Source organism: Mastigoproctus giganteus, chromosome 8 (genome assembly GCF_048544385.1).
Source record: "Mastigoproctus giganteus isolate SK-2022 chromosome 8, ASM4854438v1, whole genome shotgun sequence".
Classification (NCBI taxonomy): domain Eukaryota; kingdom Metazoa; phylum Arthropoda; class Arachnida; order Uropygi; family Thelyphonidae; genus Mastigoproctus; species Mastigoproctus giganteus.
The window spans coordinates 74362687-74376055 of NC_143582.1; the positions used below are offsets into that span (position 1 = coordinate 74362687).

The window sequence follows — 13369 nt, forward strand, 5'->3', positions numbered from 1 at the left end:
GGAGAAATTGTTGAATATAAATACAAGAAAGGCACCTGGGGTGGATGGGATCTATCCAGTTATATTAAAGGAGGCAGCAAAGGAAGTAAGCAAACCCTTAGCCATAATTATGAGAGCTTCCTTGGACTCAGGGGAAGTACCCATGGACAGGAGATGTGCAAATGTGACCCCAATTCACAAAGGAGGGTCAAAGGGCGACACAAGTAATTACAGACCTGTCAGTTTAACTGCTGTTCCTGGAAAATTAATGGAGGCACTGGTTAAAGAAGCACTGCAGGATCATCTAGACAAGACTTCAGTTATAGCTCAGACACAGCATGGTTTTGTTAAGGGGAAGTCTTGCCTGACCAATTTGATTGGATACTATGATGCAGTCACAAAAGAACTGGATGTAGGCAATAACTTTGATATTATATACTTGGATCTTAGAAAGGCTTTTGACTGCTGCACAAATTGGAGCAGTGTGGCATTGGAGGCAAATTGCTGCTATGGATAAAGGGGTAGTTGAGCAGGAGAAGACAGAGAGTGGTAATCAATGGACACTGCTCATCGGGGACTAATGTTATTAGTGGAGTCCCTCAGGGTTCAGTATTGGGTCCGTTATTGTTTTCTGTATTTATAAATGATATTGATGATGGTATATAAAGCTTAATGTCCAAGTTTGCAGACGATACAAAGGTTCGCAGGGTTGTTAAGGACACCACTGATACTATGCTGCTGAACAGGACCTGGAAAGGTTGAGCAGATGGGCTGAGAGGTGGCAAATGAAGTTTAACATTGACAAATGTAAAGTACTACATTTGGGAAACAGCAACCCCAGAGCAATGTATCAACTCTGTGGTACTACACTAACAGTGGTAGAGAATGAAAGGGACCTGGTGGTGGTTGTGCAGGCAGATATGAAGTTTTCTGACAGTGCAGACGGGCTGCAAGAGTAGCTCATGGTGTGTTGTCGATGTTATATAGGAATTTTTCTAGCAGGGATAAGGAGGTGATTATTCCCTTGTATAAGGCAATGGTCAGGCCACACCTAGAGTACTGTATACAGGTCTGGAGGCCTCATTTCAAGAAGGATGTAGAGATGCTGGAACGAGTACAGAGAAGGGCAACAAGATTAGTTAATGGAACAAAGGGGTGCTCTTACAAAGAAAGGCTTAAGTTTTGCAAATTACAGTGTCTGGGGACTAGGCACCAGCGAGGTGATCTGATAGAGGTGTATAAAGCCTTGAATGCTTTGAGCATGCTCAATGCTGATGGGATTCTTCCTTTTGCTCAGAATAGTCACCTGAGAGGGCATAAATTCAAATTGAGAAATGACAGATGTAGGATAGACGTGAGGAAATTTGCCTTTAGCCAGCGGGTGGTTGATTGGTGGAATAGACTTCCATCCCTTGTCGTGGAAGTTGATAGCCTAAATAAGTTTAAGGCTCTGCTGGACAGGTATTTTGAACGAACAGAGGGGTGAAGTGGAAGTGGTTATTTTTTATTTATTTATTATTTATTTTTTTTTTTTGGCTGATGCTGCATAAGCTTGCTTTCTTGCATCAAACGCCTCTACTAATGCTAATGCTAATACATGAGGGGGCAAAAATTCAAATTGAGGAAGGATGTTGCAGAATATATGTGCATAAGTTTGCCTCAAGCCAGTGGGTGGTTGATTGCTGGAACAAACTTCCATCTGTTGTTGTGGACATTGACAGCTTAAATAAATACAAGAAAGAACTAGACAAACTATTGGAGAGAATGAATAGGTGAAAGGGAAATGCCTTTTTGTTTTTCGCCGATGCTGTATAAGCTTGCTTTCTTTAATCATTTGCTAAAACCAATGAAAATGCTAAAAATGTATGGAATGAATATAAATTGCCAGGGAATAACAGTCATACAATAAGTACAAACTAATGTATAACCAAGTTACTTAAGGTGTCAGGCAGGCTAAAGCAGATGAGAAGTCTCTAAGAACTCAAAGAAAAGCATGTGTTAAATAAACACATGCATTCCAGTACAAATAGAATCTCAGTTTGAACTGGAATGTCAGGTGGATGTCAGATCAACACATACCACATCAGCAGCAGCTCAACTGGTCGCTGTTTTACTGGAGGAACAGAGGACTGTTCCTCCAGTAAAACAGAGGACCCACTGTAGTCTATCATTCATTGGTGGAAAGCCTACCCAGGCCAGTAAAGTGTTTCATAGAGGTGGGGGGGATGCGAATGATAATGGAGTATGTGTCCAGTAATGCATATATATGTCCAAGCATTGTCCTGATTTTTCTTCTCTAGAGTGCACTTTGTCCAGTTTTTTTTTTTTTTTTTTTTTTGTCTTCAGAATTCATTTATGCCCATGAGTAACTTTGAAACTGATAATTAACATTCTTGTGATGACACATGTATACATACATGTGTCATCACAGATCTCACATCGTTGACATTATTTCTACAATAAAGTAATGTAACCACTGGCATCAAACAGCTCATAATGAATAAAGGAAGCCTTTATTCATTATGGATCAATCTTGCCTTTACTCAGTTTGTTCTGTTGTAGCAGAACAAACTGACCACTTCTGCTAAACTCTACACTTATTTTCCCCTATCTTAAGTTTGGTCAGATGCACACCACTGCTGTACAAACTCTCTTCACATTACATTCATATAGTGTGAAGAGAGTTATTTGAAGATAGCTGTCCATAGAGAATAACCAAAACACAATGAGCACTCACTATAGTTAGCACATTTCAGGTTTAATTCTCTCTCTCACTAACATTTGACTGTATTCATTAAATGCTTAAACTTTACCTGAATATCAAGTTCCCTGCTTTGTCTGCTTTCCAGGCTTTAATTAAAGCAAAATCTCCTGTTATAGCTTTTTCCAAAACGTAATTACGACCACTGAAAAGTTGAGTCTATATCATGTGATGAAAAAAAAAATATGATTATATAAATTAAGATAATATTTAAAAATTTAAATAATTTTCATATGAAATAACCTACACATAACAATAACTTTGATTTGGTATCTACAGGCTCTTAAGAGGATACTTTCTTCAAACAATCCAATTTAAACACAGGTACAATCAAATTGACAAGAGAATAAATAAAATATTCCACATTGTTAATCCAATTTCAGTTACACAAAAGCAAATTGTACATTATTTACTAACTGTACAGTACACCCTCACACTATTCAATAGAGACTTCCTGAATTTTTAATAAAGAAACAAATCCAAAAAATATCTAAGTACTGAGCTATTCCAAAATGAACAAAGAAGTTTTGAGGAAAGTCAGAGCAGGAAAAAAAAAAAACACAAGAGGTGGAAATGACCCTCCTATGACCAACAACAAGTAAATGTGTTAAATTTTATTTATGTTTAATTATTTCACAATAAAATGCAGATCTGTATATAAATAATACAAGGAGTGATCATTTTATTTGCTAACCGGTGCAAGATTTTATATTTGCCACGAGAACTTTCCATAACTGCCACTAGAGGCACTCTCCCTGATCGCTACTGAGCAGACTGTGTGTACATGGCCAGTACTTGACCAGCTAGTGTTGTGTGAAGAGTTTTTAGCCATGTGTCACTGACAATCATTTTGAAACAAGTATCATATTAAACATACAAATTGAAAGCAATATGCGATTCGCTATTGTGTCAGACAGAAACAGAATGAAGTGTGTGGCATTGAGTGTATTGGTAGAACAGACACTCACCGATGCGCCAAAACATTATTCCACCTACTTAATATGATGTTGGTCCTCCACGTGCAGCCAAAACAGCTTGTACCTAGCGAGGCATGGACGCTACAAGTTAAATGTGTCTTGTGGTATCTGGTACCAACGTGTAACCAGCAGATCCTTTAACTCCTGTAAGGTCCATGGTTGAGATGCTGAAGATCGGAGTAGCTGTTCCAACACAAACCACAGATGCTCGATGGGACTGATATCTGGGGAATTTGGAGACCAGCGCAATACCTGGAAGTCTTCCTCATGTTCCATGAACCAGTCTCGAACAATCTGGGCAGCGTGACATGGCACATTATCCTGCTGAAAGATGGCACCGCCAGAGGGGAAGACTGTTGCCATGAAAGATGTCAGAGTGCCCAGAACATGGATGACTAGACCCAGGGTATCCCAGCAGAACATCACCTAAAGCACGACACTGCTGCCACTGGCTTGTTTTCGTTCCACGGTTCATCCAGGTGCCATCACTACCCCAGGTAAACGATGCACTCGCACCCCGCTGTCCACGTGGTGCAACAGGAAACGTGATTCGCTGGACCAAACGACCTTCTTCCAATCACTCAAGGTCCAGTTTCGATGCTCGTGTACCCATTATAGGCCTGGGGCTACACAGCCCCATTTTCAGCAGGGTTCGATGTACTGGTGTGACACATTACTCCCATCACCAGCATTCCAATTACTGGCAAGTTGCACCACAGTTGCCCTTCTCTTGCCAGCCATGTACCATCTGGGAAGGCCTTCGCTCACCTTGAGCATCGATGAGCCATGGTCATCCAGCACCTCACTGGCAGTTCGTGGGTTCCCCTCAGACCACTTTCAGTAGGTACTAACCACGGCTGACCGTGAGCACCCCACCAGTCGTGCCATTTTGGATATGTTCTAACCCAATCGTCTGGCCATTACAATTTGGCCTTTTGTCAAACTCGCTTAAGTCCACTGCCTTAAGAACAAGAGTAATACTGATTAACGGAGCTCGGTATCAGGTGTTCTTTATACAGTGTCCTGACCCACGCATGCGCCGTAGTTGACCTGCAGTTGCTTCAATTTGCATAACAACTCACTGGTCATAATGTTTTGGCTCATTAGTGTATTTATATGGTACAAGAAATTCCATGAAGGCCATGAGTCTGTTGCAGATGACTCAAGAACTGGTCAGCCTTCCTCCTCAACGCAAAAGCCCAGAAATTTTGGATGAAGACAGGCAAATTGCATTTTGTGAATTAGCTGTTAGAATGTCCATTTCATATGATAGTGCTCACAATATTGTGAAAGATCACCTGAAAATGTCACGAATTTGTGCCCGCTGGATTTCACACAGTTTGACTCCAGAACAACAATAGCAAAGAGTAGCCTCAAGCAAAGAAATGCTTGATCATTTTGAAACACAGGTCGAAACTTTTTAAATCAAATAGTGACTTGTAATGAAACTTGAATTTTTCATCATGATCCAGAGACAAAACAACAGTCGAGTGAGTGGAAGCATTACAATTACAAGGTATAAAGAACACCTGATACTGAGCTCCGTTAATCAGTATTACTCTTGTTCTTCAGATAGGAAAGACAGCGGACTTAAGCAAGTTTGACAAAGGCCAAATTGTAATGGCCAGACTATGAATAAGAAAGCATACTCTGAGCTTCTCAGAGTCAAACTTCATCATGCCATTCATGAGAAATATCAAGAACTTCCCAGTGCAAAGTCATTTCTCTATCAAAAGACAATGCTAGGCCCTGTACAGCTAATACTGTGCAGCCAGTGATCACTGCCATAGGTGCCAAGGTTCTGCTACATCTCCCTTATTCACCGGACTAGACCCATGTGATTTTTTCCTGTTTCCAATCTACAGAAAGCTCTGAAAAGCAAGTGTTTTGTGTCTGACAATGATGCTTACAGGGCCATAATGGAAACACTTTGCAGTCTTTTGAAAAATGGCTTGCAAGAAGCATTTAATGTGTGGGTACGACTGTGGCAAAAGTGTGTAAAGTTCAAGGGAGAGTATTTTGAGAAGAAGAAATTCTTAGAAGATTCAGATGATGACAGATAAAATCTTGCACCAGTCCGCAAATTAAATGATCACCTCTCATATATGTGCAGTTGAAGTTTAACAAACGAACAATCCTACAAATTGCTTAGGCAGAGAATTTCGCCACAGAGACATGCATAAAAATATAATTGGGCCACATTCGTAAGAACTTTATCAATGACATTCATGTACCATCAGTGAGACACCACTTATTTTCCTTTCCAAAAAAACTTGAAAAAAATCATTGCCCAGCTCATCCTTCAGCTGATATCCTGAAATCAAAAGATGGTGAGATCAGAGTATTATTTGAACCTTCAAAAGCCTATTATTGTGGTGAGTTACTTGCTGGTGTTTTGAACTCAGAAATTCAAGTTCTAGGATTTCTGAAAATATTAACACTGAAAGACATTGCATACAATACTGATTTAGCATAGAGAAATAAGCTCAACAGCAAATGAAAACTGCTGGAAAAAATGTACTGGAAAAGGCAAAGTCATAAATAATAACCTTGAATTAGCAACATTTTCAGAAGCAAGGGCTGCTTGTAACGTACTTGGTGGCAGTCTTGGAGCAAATGATATGGCTGCATGAATTGAGGTGGATGAGGAAGCTCCAGTTGTGCATTAGCCAAGCAAGGAAGAAATCACAGCACTGTGAAGAGTGGGAAGAGCATAAACAAACGGAAGGCCAGTGACATAAAGAGTGACTCAGGTGCCTTTCTTGTGTTTATCTTCAACAATCATGGGTTTGTTACTATCAGTTATTACAAGATTATCTAGCCTACTGTCAAAGTTGAATACACCTCTGGCATTTCCCTCCCTGAATAACTTCTCATGTGTGAATGTTGATGCAAAATATTCATTCAGTTTCTTAGCTACCTGAGCAAGATCATCAACAGTTGAATCATCGATATCAAGTGGACCAATCTGATTCATCCCCTTCCTTCTAGAGTTTACATAAGTAAAGAACTTTTTGCTGTTTTTCTTTGTATCCATTGCCAAAGATTTCTCGTAATCTGCCTTTGCCTGCCTAACCTCCTTTGTAACTTGGTTACAGAATAGCTTATAATCATAGGCTTCTGTGTCTCATGTTAATTTATAAATATCCCATGCATTTTTCTTCTCTGTCACATGTCTAATTAGTTCATCTGATATCCATTTAGGCCTAAATCTTGAACAATATTTCTTTGTTGGTATGAAAAGCCTTGTAGCTTCCAAGATTAATTCTTTGAATGCTTCCTATTTTAGATTTGCTGTTGGTAACATCATCATCAGTTGGTTCCACCGTATAGAATTTAAATACTGTCTAAGACCACCATAGTCACCTTTACAAAAGCAAAAACTCTTCCCTTTACCCTTGATGATAGTTACCACTTTGAGTAAATCCCACTTCAGCACATTGTGATCACGGCCAACTAGTGGTTCCTTTATCTGCAGATTCTTGATGCACGAAGAATCATTACTGATAATCAGATGAAGAGTATTACTCCCTCTAGTTGCCTCTCGAACATGCTGCTGTAGAAAACAATCATCCAATAAATCCACAAAAGCCTTGCTGGTATGTGAGTGACCAACTCACAAATTCCAGTCAATATCCGGGAAATTAAAATCCTCCATTAAAAGACACTCTAATGTACTGCCCCCCCCCCTCTATTTCTTTGCACAATTGCTCATTATACTCCTCAGATTCATTAGGCCTATAACACACACCTACTCTCATTTTTCCTTTCCCAGTGCTTATGTCACACCAAACAGACTCAACGTTGCATTGTCCACCAACATCAATTGGATGCAGTTCCTTAGATTTTATGTGTTTCTTAACTAACAGCATAACTCCTCCTCCCTTCCTGTCTGTCCTTTCTGTACACATTGTACTCCCCAAATTCCAATTCTGCACTGCTTATGTCTGTGCGACACCATGTCTCTGATATCACAACAATATCTGCCTTTGATGTCTTGACTAGCACTTCAAGCTCATCAAATTTATTAACTATACTCCTAGCATTGGTGTACATGCAGGTATACATGCACCTGTTTCTACTCTTAGTTACCCTAACAGCCCATGTATTTACTTGTTCCACTATGAACCCCCAGCAGTCCTTGAAATTCCCATTGCCTTGCTTTCTAGGCTGCTGCTCAATTGCATTTCAATAGAAGTAGTGCAATAATCACTTTTACCTCTGCTAGCGGCTACTGTTAATCTATTAGTCCGTGTAACCCACCAAGCTAGCAGTTTTCCGCCCACCTAACTCTGGCTCGTGGGATCATCAAATATTCTTGCACCCTTTCTATTTAAATGTATCCCATTCCTGTAGAAGCAGTCTCTCCTGTTAACAAGCACAGACCAGGGTGAGAAAAATTCTACCCCTTGAGCCTTGCACTATCTCTCCAGGGCCAAATTGCTCGACAAGGCTCTCATCAAATACTCCCTCCTATCGTGCTGGGCAGAATTGCACACACTTTCAAATTCAACCCTAACTCATGGCTTTTTTTCAGCATTGTCTTGTACTTGTTAAGTAATTCTGCCGGTCTCCTACTCTTAATATCATTAGTGCCAACGTGTACTACAACAATATCACCCTTTGTGCCCTTAAAGGATGATACCTGCCCTACAACGTCATCAACCTTTGCCCCTGGCAGACATACCCTGGTCCTGTTCCATCTATCCTTTTTGCACAATATGTTCCTCGTTTCCCTGACAATGGAGTCACCTACAACAACTCGTTCCTTTGGGACCAGTGCATTCTGCCTTGGGAGTTGTCGCTGTGTTGCGTGATGGTCAAGTGCAAGCTCTGGCATTGATGTGGGCAGCTGAGAGCTTGATGGGCCGCTCAATTTAAATCCTTCGAGGGCATCCACCCTGTCCTTCAAGCTCTCATATAAGCCCACAACAATGCCGAGTTCGTGCCTGATTTCCTCGCACTCCTTACATTGCGCACACACAAAGACATTCCCCTTGGCAATATCATGTCCTGTTCGCTCCACAAACATCAAACAAGTGTGCATTTCAATAAACTGTGATTCAGAGGACAACCGTACCTCTCAGTTCTTCCCTGAAGCACAGCACTTCCACTAGTTTGAACCCTTTGCTTTGCTGCTCTGGTGTGAGTCATGATTTCTATTCAAGTTCAATAAAATTCCAATACAAAATATAACCCTAAACCTATATTATCCCAATGCAGTTATAACACTATATATATATATATATATATATATATATATATATATATATATATATATATTCGTGGTATCGAATATTATCTCTGAATTACGTTATATGACTTTCTTATCCCCTGTCAACTTATATGTATTAATTTGTGATGTTACGTTTGTAATAACTAAGTCGCTATATTTATTTAGTTAAAAAAGTACAATTCAATTGACAATGAAATTTAATAAAATTAATAAATTTTACTGATTAATTGATACTACTATACTCGCTCCCTAGTTTCCCGTTAAACCTTACGCTAGCACACGCTGTATTGTATAACAATGGCGGTAAGTTACGAATAGTAAATCTACGGACACAAGGTATTATTTACTTTCAAAATCAAGCTATCTAAATTCAATTTAAACTAAAGTATTGTTACTAGGAATATAAAGCAACTCTAAAAAATAAATTAATATGCCAATTTAAGTCAATAAAAAAGCAAAAACTTCTCTATTTGCAGGAGCCGTAAAAACTTCGCCTGTACACATTCAGTACTGATTCTTCATGCATTAAGAATCTGCAGATAAAAGAGCCACTAGGTGGCAGTAATCACAGTGTGCTGAAGTGGGATTTACTCAAAGAGGTAAATTCCATCAGGGGTAAAGAGAAGGGTTTTTGCTTTCATAAAGGCGACTACGATAGTCTGAGACAGTATTTAAATTCTATACAGTGGGACCAACTGATGATGTTACCAACAGCAAATTCAAAATGGGAAGCATTCAAAGAATTAATCTTGGAAGCTACAAGGCTTTTCCTACCAACAAAGAAATATTGTTCAAGATTTAGGCCTAAATGGATGTCAAATGAACTAATTAGACATGTGACAGAGAAGAAAAATGCATGGGATATTTATAAATTAACATGTGACACAGAAGCCTATAATAGATATAAGCGGGTCTGTAACCAAGTTACAAAGGAGGTTAGGCAGGCGAAGGCAGATTACGAGAAATCTTTGGCAAAGGATGCAAAGGAAAACAGCAAAGAGTTCTTTACTTATGTAAACTCTAGAAGCTTGGGGATGAATCAGATTGGTCCACTTGATATCGATGGTTCAACTGTTGATGATCCTGCTCAGATAGCTAACAAAATAAATGAATATTTTGCATCGGCATTCACACATGAGGAGTTATTCAGCGAGGGGAATGCCAGAGGTGTATTCAACTCTGGCAGTAAGCTAGATAATCTTTTAATAACTGAGAGTAAAGTGGAGGAGAAATTGTTGAAGATAAACACAAGAAAGGCACCTGGGGTGGATGGGATCTATCCAGTTATATTAAAGGAGGCAGCAAAGGAAGTAATCAAACCCTTAGCCATAATTATGAGAGCTTCCTTGGACTCAGGGGAGGTACCCATAGACTTGAGATGTGCAAATCTGACCCCAATTTACAAAGGAGAATCAAAGGCTGACACAAGTAATTATAGACCTGTGAGTTTAACTTCTGTTCCAGGAAAATTAACGGAGGCACTGCAGGATCATCTAGACAAGACTTCAGTTTTAGCTCGGACAAGACTTCAGTTTTAGCTCGCTTCAGTTATGGCCTTAGTTGCTAATGCTCCTAAAAACCAAATAACAACAACAACAACAGCTCGGACACAGCATGGTTTTGTTAAGGGAAAGTCTTGCCTGACCAATTTGATTGGATACTATGATGCAGTCACAAAAGAACTGGATGCAGGCAATAACTTTGATATTATATATTTGGATCTTAGAAAGGCTTTTGATACTGTTGCACATGGAAGACTGCTGCACAAATTGGAGCAGTGTGGCATTGGAGGCAAATTGCTGCTATGGATAAAGGGATGGTTGACGGGGAAAAGATGAGAGTGGTAATCAATGGACACTGCTCGTCATGGACTAATGTTATTAGTGGAGTCCCTCGGGGTTCAGTGTTGGGTCCATTATTGTTTTCTGTATTTATAAATGATACTGATGATGGTATATCAAGCTTAATGTCCAAGTTTGCAGACGATACAAAGGTTGGCAGGGTTGTTAAGGACACCACTGACACTATGCTGCTGAACAGGACCTGGAAAGGTTGAGCAGATGGGCTGAGGGGTGGCAAATGAAGTTTAACATTGACAAATGTAAAGTACTACATATGGGAAACAGCAACCCCAGAGCAACATATCAACTCTGTGGTACTACACTGACAGTGGTAGAGAATGAAAAGGACCTGGGTATAATTGTGCAGGCAGATATGAAGTTCTCTGAGCAGTGCAGATGGGCTGCAAGAGTAGCTCATGGTGTCTTGTCAATGATATACACGAATTTTTCTAGCTGGGATAAGGAGGTGATTATTCCCTTGTATAAGGCGATGGTCAGGCCACACCTTGAGTACTGTATACAGGTCTGGAAGTCTCATTTCAAGAAGGATGTAGAGCTTCTGGAACGAGTACAGGGAAGGGCAACAAGATAAGTGAATGGAACAAAGGGTTGCTCTTACAAAGAAAGGCTTAAGTTTTGCAAATTACAGTGTCTGGAGACTAGGCACCGGCGAGGTGATCTGATAGAGGTGTATAAAGCCTTGAATGGTTTGAGCATGCTCAATGCCGATGGGATTCTTCCTCTTGTTCAGAATAATCACCTGAGAGGGCATAAATTCAGATTGAGGAAAGATAGATGTGCAGAAATTTGCTTTTAGCCAGCGGGTAGTTGGTTGGTGGAACAGACTTCCATCCCTTGTTGTGGAAGTTGATAGCCTAAATAGGACAGGTATTTCGACGAATGGAGAGGTGAAATGGAAGTGGTTTTTTTTTTTGGTTGATGCTGCATAAGCTTGCTTTCTTGCACCATATGCCTCTACTAATGCTAATGCTCTCTCGCACCCACTCTTTCTACTTACTTAATCCATTCACAGCCCTTATTTTGTAAGCATTAAATCTAAATTTAACCAAAATATAATCATATTTGGAAGACCAATCCATCACAGTAATGCTACTTGGAGAAATAGTTTTGAACCAAACTGTAGCGAATCAGTTTCACAGAAAAAAAATGTAATCTTAATTTTAAAAAGAAAAAATTTTGTTTTTGAACTTTGTACCAAATGTTTTGAGTCAAATTCAGCATCAATTGATGGCATCACAAGAAATAAACACGTGGCTTATCATATGAGTCTACAAAAAAGGAGTTTATTCTATCCTACTGTAAGTGCATAGAATAGAAGAGAGACTGTTTCACCATTAATACTACTACAGAATAGAAGAGAGATTGTTTCACCATTAATACTGGAGATTTGTTTCGCCATTAATACTAGCGGTGAGCAATGAAAGAGAGAGAGAGAGATCGCATAGGGAGAAATGAAAGTTGAGGTGTACTTAAGATTTTCAGTAATTGTGGATTAAAGAAATATCTCAGTGGGGTGTTGGGATTTTGGAACAAGAAACAGGCACTAAAAGGCATATAGAGAATGAGAAAATAATCATAAATGCCATTTTGTCTTACCTGAAGAATTTTGCACATATTTACTTTCCAACAAACAAAATATTTTTGTTGAAAGTACTATTTCCTATAAAGAATAAATATAGACCAAAAAGTATTGATGCCAGAACAGACCCAATATGCATTTTGTGTTAACTAGTACTCATGCTAACAATGTTCATGTTAAGGAAGTACACTGGATGTATTTCCTGAAAATTACAATGTACAGAAGTTCAAGTCCAAAACTAATAAGTATCTTCAGTCTTTTCAACTTTCAATCCACGCATGGTGCCATAATAATAAAGAATAATAAAATAATATGGTTAAAAATGCCTATATAATTATTCAAGTTATGAAATAAAATATAATAAATAACTATTGCCATTAGAAGTGTAATATTTAATTTTTAGTGCTTAGTGCATTACTAGCCACAAAAAAAAAAATTAATTAAATGAAAAATACCCAATTATATTCATGTTATAAGGCTTCCTAGTAAGAGTGCCACCAGCACTCAGTGTAAATGTGTACATCACAAGACAGAACACACCTACTACAAATGACGAAAGATAAATTATCATTTATTTAATAGCAACATAATACATAGTACTATACTTACCTCCTTTGTCTCGCTTGCAAGGGCAATGCTACCATCTGAATTATATTTCACAGGTGCTCCTCCTTCATGAACTAGAGTACCATATGCTGTTGGTGTGAAAAATGCTGGAATTCCTGCACCTCCAGCTCGTATTCTTTCTGCCAAAGTGCCCTAAGATATCTTGAATAAGTAAAAAATCTTGAATTTTGAAGTTATGTGCTATATTAATTAGAAGCACAAACTTCTTCAATACTATGTAACTATAATAATCAAGCTTTTTAATATTCTATGCATAAATGATAATGCAAAATGTTGTTTCTACTGACAGAGTACCATACTGTTCCACTTATACAATTTTTGATATTTCTAAGTTCTAGTTGATTCCCC

The 13369-nt window shown here is 38.9% G+C and overlaps 1 protein-coding gene across 1 annotated transcript in view; it reads right to left on the minus strand.

The window, feature by feature from the left end:
- The window catches only part of SCOT (Succinyl-CoA:3-ketoacid CoA transferase), a 180886-nt gene that overhangs the window by 126067 nt on the left and 41450 nt on the right, over window positions 1-13369 (minus strand). The window contains exons 5-6 of the mRNA XM_090379500.1: window positions 13004-13153; window positions 2793-2899 (exon numbers count right to left, since the gene is read on the minus strand). Coding sequence (XP_090235626.1) covers window positions 2793-2899; window positions 13004-13153 — 257 coding nt within the window. The remainder of the gene's footprint in view (window positions 1-2792; window positions 2900-13003; window positions 13154-13369) is intronic.